Source organism: Pan troglodytes, chromosome 9 (assembly GCF_028858775.2).
Source record: "Pan troglodytes isolate AG18354 chromosome 9, NHGRI_mPanTro3-v2.0_pri, whole genome shotgun sequence".
NCBI classification, from domain to species: domain Eukaryota; kingdom Metazoa; phylum Chordata; class Mammalia; order Primates; family Hominidae; genus Pan; species Pan troglodytes.
In genome coordinates this window covers 61,225,323-61,232,785 of record NC_072407.2, presented here as the reverse complement: position 1 = coordinate 61,232,785, position 7,463 = coordinate 61,225,323, and the positions used below count along the sequence as shown (strand labels likewise).

Here is a 7,463-nt window from a genome sequence, read left to right as displayed (position 1 = left end):
CTCAGACCATGCTTTCATTTCAGTCAATGTAACAAATCAGCCAGGTCTTAGGAGTTTAGAAATCTGATTGGATTGATTCATACTAAGCGGTAACAGATCTACCACAGCCTTCTAAGATGAAGTTTTTAAAAAATGCTCCATGACCTACACAATTCTTTAATTGCTGGAATTGCACACTTTAAAATTGCATCAAATATAAACATTCAATTTTGTGGAAGTTTTGTTTTTTATGGAGAGATGAAAATAGGTGTTTCTTAATACTGGCAGACTTTACTCCCAAAGCCAATTCTATTAAAGTATCTTTTCTGCTTCAAATCTAGACTATCAGAAAGAATGAAAATGCCAATTATTTATTTATTTATTTTTTATTTTTTATTTTGCTATAGCTGCAATTTTCACAGTAATCCAAGTTCCAATGGCAGGGTGGCAGAGTGGAACCAAAAGAGGCCAAGTTTTGTTGGTGAAGTGTAATTATTTTTTAAGATCAGGTATTCAGAATTGTAGTATCAGTGTTCAGTTAGGAAGTTCTTATGATAGTGCATGGCACATGTCCTTTCCATCATCTGCATTTTCTGCTTTTTTTGTCTGGCTCACTTCTACTCACTCTCTAATCCTCACCTTAGTGGTCACTTCTCCCCGGAATGTCCCTGACCCTTTATGATAGCAGTGGTGCAAACACCAAAGGCTGAACTTACAACCAGACTCGCAGGCAACACCTTGCCTTGTGCCACGCTTCAATCATGAAGAGGATGTGAGAAAGAGTAGGAGCAAGGAGACACAAAAAATGGCATTTCCATAGCAGAGGCCCCCAAGGCCAGTCCATTTGATTCTCTGGATTTCTTTTCTGTACAACAGTGATGGAAGGTAGCCTGGGAAAGCCATTCGTCTCAGGCTTCACCTTGGATACCTTTCTACTCACTGAACTAAGAGACTGATTCCATTCTTTAGTGTACCATTGCTTCATAAATCCAGAAATAGCAGGGACATTCATTTTTGATAAAGTATCCATACAGATTAGGTTTATTCTATTGAAAATTTTATTAAAATCCTTCATTTATCTTCCAGATAGTAGATTCTATTAACCAAGTTGCATAAAGAGTTCTGATTCCCAGAGGTAAGAACTGAGCCTGGCTTTCTAGTTACATGTTTACTGGTAACCCCGTCTTTCCCTATAACACTTAAGCATATTTAAAGAATATACCCTCCCCTGCCTCCAGCCAGGATTGTAAGCTCCTCAAGAGCATGGCTGTGTCTTTTAACATCAAGGCTCCAGGTGAGAAGAGTTCCTGCTGTATTATAAGTGCCCAATATGCATTTGTAAGTGAAGAAATCTATTCTGTGGTGTCTGCTTTAATATTAAGAGATGGCTTGGCAGAGATTACTAAGCAGCTTCATTGTCTAAAATGGAACTAGATTCTGTGGGTAGCAGGTCCATTGGTGCCACTCACAGGAGGCCTCAAAGAAACCAAACTGCCCCACAAATCTGCGGGAGTCTTCATTTTCTTCCAACACAGAGATGTAAAATGGAATATTCTTCTGACGCAGATATTTCATGTATCGCACCATCACTCGTGCCATGTTGCCTGTCCTTCGGTATTTTTCCATGCTGTAGGCCATTCCTACTTCACAAGAAGGGTCCATGGTTACCCATGAGACCGGGACTCCCTCTGGGCCGAGCATACAGGCTGCTGGCAGGTCTTCTATGCAGCGCTTGATGTAATGCAGGCTCCTCTCATTCTTCCCTCGCTTCCAGTTGTCATTTACCAGCCCAGAATAAGAGACATCCAGCTGGGCATACTTAAAGTTGGGAGTTTCACTGTAGACAACAAAAAGAAAGACAGCAACTTTCATCCCCAATCCTGTAATTTCTAGGTGCCATCCCAATCTAGAGATCCCAGGAACTCTTCTTGTTTAAAGACTCACCATTGCAAAGTTTTGGATCTTGAACTTTGACAACCTTTATTCATCCCAAGGAATGAATTCATCCTCTCTTCATTCCAAAACTGATTTATGTGAATTACAAAAATGTACAAGGAATCGCAATTATAAATGATCAGCACATGTTTTTGTACCTTTCAAATTCATCATCTGGGTGGCCTGTCTCAGCCCAGCTTCCAAGCTTGCTTTTACTGGAGGCATTGAGCTTCAGAATATCTTCCGTAACCAAGAGAAGTGCTCTCGAATGCTCTACTTTCACTGACTTTGAAAATGTAGCCACTCTTATCCCCTCACCTAAACTTTCTTGAAAACCTGGGAAGAAAGCCAAGAAAGCAATCTTGTCAGACATGGAGTTCTCTACTTACACTGCTCCCACCTGATTAATACCTCAGTGCTTAGCAGTTCTCAAACTTGAGTTTACACCACAGTCAGATGGAGTCCTTGTCACACCACAGATTGCTCCACCTCTCCCAGTCCCCAGAGTTTCTGTGAATTTACATTTCTAATGAGCCCTCAGGTGATGCTAATGCTGTTAGTTGAAGACACAATTTGAGAAGCACAGCTGCTTGCCCATTTCTTCAGACTCGTTACCTTGGATTTGGAGTCTCTGTTTCCAGTTTACGATCTCACAATTTTTCAAAACTTCTTCTGATTTTTGAGGCTCTTTGGAGAACATACGATATACGTTTGTGTATGAATCCATGTCATCAGTCATCTCCTGTAATGGATGATGTAAGATCAGGTCATTCCCTTGAACTTTTTCTTCACCTCTCACTGGTTGCAATTATCAGAAAAATGAAAGTTCAAAAGAAAATTTTAACAGTGGCCCATGATGGCTGCAGTTGGGCACATCGATAATAAAACCTAGGCCTATAAGCTACCGCTGACCTCTTACCTGTGTAACTGGAGTTTGTTAAATATTTAACACTGACAAGTATTGGTTATAAACCTCCTTATCACATGCAGAACTAAGACAGGATGAAATCAGTCACCCTCCACCAGGCCTTAAGATGCCTCACCTTTCTCCCTACCCACTCAACTGCACACTTACCTTATTTTATGTATAGCATCACCAAGCACCCAGCAGAATAAAAAAATGCAACAATTGCTTCTCTCCCTGCTTCTCTTACCACCTGTGCCAAACGGATACTCCTGTTATATATACTGTGCCCCAGGTAACCTACTGTGGGACACATTCTGGGTTGTACTGAGTTTGTGTTGTTAAGAGTTAAGTCCTTAAACTTGGCTCAAAATAAATTTAACTGTGATTTCTCTAATTTTTAGTGCCTACTGTTTCACCAGACACCTAGAGTCAATAGTGTCCTAGAATCTACGGTGTCCAGGGCTTGAGCAAGATACTTTAGTGAATATAAACATTAACGAGACCTTGCCTTTTCTCAAGCCTACAGGATATCAGCCTATTTGAAAAGTGACACTGGCTTTACACCCAGAAGCCCACAAAATAGAATGATGTAACTGAATTTTTTGGTAGCTCTCTGGGTAATTTATGTGGTGTTAGACTCTTGGGTTTGAAAGAAAGAGACTCGTGATCCCATTCTGGCATGACAGAAACTTCATTGGAAGATGAGGATGTTTCTCTGGGGAAATATAAACAATAAGTGTGAGCGTTTTAGCAGTGAATGTATTAATATTATGTTGGAAATTGTATTGCTAAAGAGTTAAAGAGAAAATAGTGTAATTAATTTAAAGAAACCTTCAAGAATTTCAGGGTGCTTTTATAAATGCAAGTTCCTGAATATGGTCAAACCCAAAACATCAGTGAATTTAGAAGAGTAGATGTTTTAAAAGACCTGATTTTAAAAGAATGACCAAAAATAGCCAAGTAAATAGTCAAGGAAATATATAAAAGAATATCAAAGTAAACTAGAAAATAACAAATGGAACAATTTGTAAAAATGAAAGCTATAAATAATGAAATGGAGAACAAGACATAGTGCAAAGGATATATAAAGCCAAAAGTTCATTTTTAAATGGCAAAAACAGAGAGAGAAGAAGAAAGAGAGATCTAAACTTCTGGTAAGGCATTTATTAAAAGAAATACAAGAGAAAGAGAAAAAAAAAAAAAAACAGACTGTAAGCTATGAGAACAGAAACAGAAGAAACAGAGAAAAGAACAAAAGACTTCTAATAGAAGATTACATACTACTCCAAGGCAAGATATTTACTGATAAAAGAAATGGATGTTAACCCTCAAGAATAAACTATCAATATTGACTTGCAAAAAAATAGAAATCCTGAACAAACTAATAGAAAATATCAGAAATTAAATTAAACATCTACCTTTTAAAAAGTAGACAAGAGTTATGGGCTCCAGCTTCAGCCATGTTGCTACAAAGGATATGATTTTATTATTTTCTATTGCTGTGTAGTATTCCATAGGAATACACAGAAACAATGAAATAGCATGAGAAAAGACTATAAAAAATACAGAAACAGATACAAAAATATATAACATGTTATACGACAAAATAGACATTTATATTTCAGTAGGGAATGTACCAAGTTTTTTTTATCCAGTCTACCTTTGATGATCACCTGGGTTGATTTCCTGTCTTTGCTATTGTGAACTGTGTAGCAATGAACATACAAGTGCATGTGTCATGTTGGTAGAATGATTCATTTTCTTTTGGGTATTTACCTAGTAAAGACATTGCTGGATCGGATGGCAACTCTGTTTTAATTTCTGTAAAAAATTTCCAGACTACTTTCCACAGTGCAATAATCCTAAGCAAATTACTGCTGTAACAGAAAATCAAATATCACATGCTCTCACTCATAACTGGGAGCTAAGCATTGACCACACATGGGCATAAATGTAGGAACAATAGACAGTGTGGACTACCAGAGGGTGGAGTAAAAGGGGCTGGGTTAGAAAACTACCTATTGGGTACTATGCTCACTACCAGGGTGATGGAATCTGTCCATACTCCAAGAATCAGCATCATGCAATCTTCCCATGTAACAAATCTGCACATGTACCCCCGTATCTAAAAAGAATGTTGAAATTAAAAAATAAAATGTAGCCAAAATCAGATTATTTTACATTTAAATTCTACATAAGCCAAAAACAAACACATGATTTTAATAGTAGACTTTGGTAACAGATGAAAAGATCCTAATGCCAAATCTGGTAAGGAAATAAAAAACAGAGAGTTATGACCACATTCCCTTATGCATGCAGATACAAAAATTATGAATAAAATATTCAGTAGCATATACAAAAAATGTGAATATGAACAGTTGGTTTTAGAAAGGCCAGAATGGCTTTGATTGGAAGGTCTTTTAGTGTAATAAATTAGAGGAGAAAAAAATTACATGAGTGTATAAATTGCCAAATAGAAAAGACAAAAATTAAATAACATAAAATTTACCCTCCATTCTAAATATAAGTTCTATGAAAGTAGGAGCAACAGGAAAATGCTCTAAACCTGCAAATACAGAATCAAATGTAATTCCAAATGTAAGCTTTTATAGCTATTTAAAATCAGGGATGAGACAAGTATAGAACTATTATTATTATTAGTTGGAATTGTTTCCTTAGGTTGCATATTATGCAATAATGCAAGAAACTAAAAACCCATACAAATACTGGCAAAGCAGCAGCAAATTACTTTGTTTGTAGATTACAGTATTACACATTTAGAAAATCCAAGAGACTTCGACAAAAAAACAAAACAAATAATGCCCCACACAAACAGGATTTTAAACAATAGTGGGACATATTTGGAAATCAAGACTACAAATACAAAGCAATAACAAAATAATAATGCTCCGAAATATAACAGGAAAATAATTTAATAATCTTAACAAATAGTATAAAATACCTAAGGGTAAACTTAATGGAAAAATCACTTAGTTTATCACAGGAAAACACTAACATTTTACCAGATGGCATAGAATGCAAACTGAAAAAAGTGAGAAAAAGACCATATTTCTTGATGAAAAAATTTAGTGTCACAAAAACATTAATTCTTCCAAAATTGTCGAAAAATGCTCCTCCAATACCAATCACAACTCCAATAGTTATTTGGGGTAGTTGGTGGGGAACTGGAAGAATTAGTTTATGTTCATATAGCTATTAAGTTTATAAGAAATAGGAAAGTAAAAAAAGATTGGTGAAGGGTGATTTGCTTTATTAGATATTAAAATTTACCACAGAAACAATGAAATAGCATGAGAAAAGACTATAAAAAATACAGAAACAGATACAAAAATATATAACATGTTATACGACAAAATAGACATTTATATTTCAGTAGGGAATGACTTATTTAAGAAATGGTACTAACATAATTAGCCAGCCATAAGGAAGATTAATATAAAAGAATGTTAATTCATGCTATTCAAAAATATATTCCAAATAGAATGAAGTTTGCAATGTCAAAAGTAACAATTAACTCACTGTAAGACAAAATGAGAAAACAGTTGTATGATCTTCGAGTAGCAAAAATCTTCCTAATTATTAACTAAAAAAACCCAAAACCTCAGAAGTCATAGTGAAAAAGATAATATATTTGATTACATGAAAATAAAAAATTTCTTAATGTCAAAATCTCCATCAATAAAATAGAAAATAATTATAAATTGGGCAACAAATTTGTAGCATACACCTTTTTTTAGTATCCCTAGTATCCAAAACACTTACAAAATTTTAAGAATGACACAAAACCCCAGTGTAAAAGTGGTCAAAGAATATAAACAGGTCAAAAGTAAACACCAAATGACCGAGAAACATGAAAATATAATATGTTCAATATCACTAGTCAGGGAAATGCAAATTAAATCTACAATAAGATGCCATTTTTCACCCACCAGTTTGGGATAAATTAAAAGAGGGATAATATTCAGTGCTCTTGAGAATGTGGGGAAACAAGTCTTCCATACATTGCTAATAAAAATAAAATTGTGGAATCCTTTGGGAAGGTAATTTGGCATTGCCTGCTTAGAATAAGATAAACTGTAACTTGCAGATATTCCTTTTGGAAATCAGTTGTACTGAGAAAAATTTCCAGGATATAAAGATATGTATATGAAGATGTTTATTGAAGCTTGTTTGTAGTGGCAAAGAAGTATGAACAGTTTGAACCCAACAGCAGGAGAATGATTGACTAAATAGCACTGCATTGACTCTATGAAATGCTGCAGTTATTAAAACGAATACTTTAGTGCTGTATTGATTCACCCAAAGTGATGTCCATATGTTAAAGGCAAATTAAGAGTGATGACAAAAGAGATCATCAGTGAATATCCCTCTGTTTATTTTTTTGTTTTGTTTTTTTAGACGGAGTCTCGCTCCGTCGCCCAAGGCTGGAGTGCAGCGGCAGGATCTCAGCTCACTGCAAGCTCCGCCTCCCGGTTTCACGCCATTCTCCAGCCTCAGCCTCCCAAGTAGTTGGGACTACAGGCGCCCACCACCACGCCCGGCTAATTTTTTTTTTTTTTTTTTTTTTTTTTTTTTTGTATTTTTAGTAGAGACAGGGTTTCACCGTGGTCTCGATCTCCTG

At 35.8% G+C, this 7,463-nt stretch overlaps 1 protein-coding gene across 8 annotated transcripts in view; it reads right to left on the bottom strand.

Moving 5' to 3' along the window:
* Positions 1–1,014: 1,014 nt before the first annotated feature.
* GLYATL1 (glycine-N-acyltransferase like 1) overlaps positions 1,015–7,463 on the bottom strand; it is a 28,895-nt gene continuing 22,446 nt past the window's right edge. For all 8 annotated transcript variants that reach the window (XM_016920938.4, XM_016920939.4, XM_024347161.3 and 5 more), the window contains 3 exons: positions 2,530–2,656; positions 2,073–2,250; positions 1,015–1,816 (listed from right to left, as the gene is read on the bottom strand). In XM_016920938.4, coding sequence (XP_016776427.1) covers positions 1,399–1,816; positions 2,073–2,250; positions 2,530–2,656 — 723 coding nt within the window. In that variant the 3' untranslated portion in view covers positions 1,015–1,398. The remainder of the gene's footprint in view (positions 1,817–2,072; positions 2,251–2,529; positions 2,657–7,463) is intronic.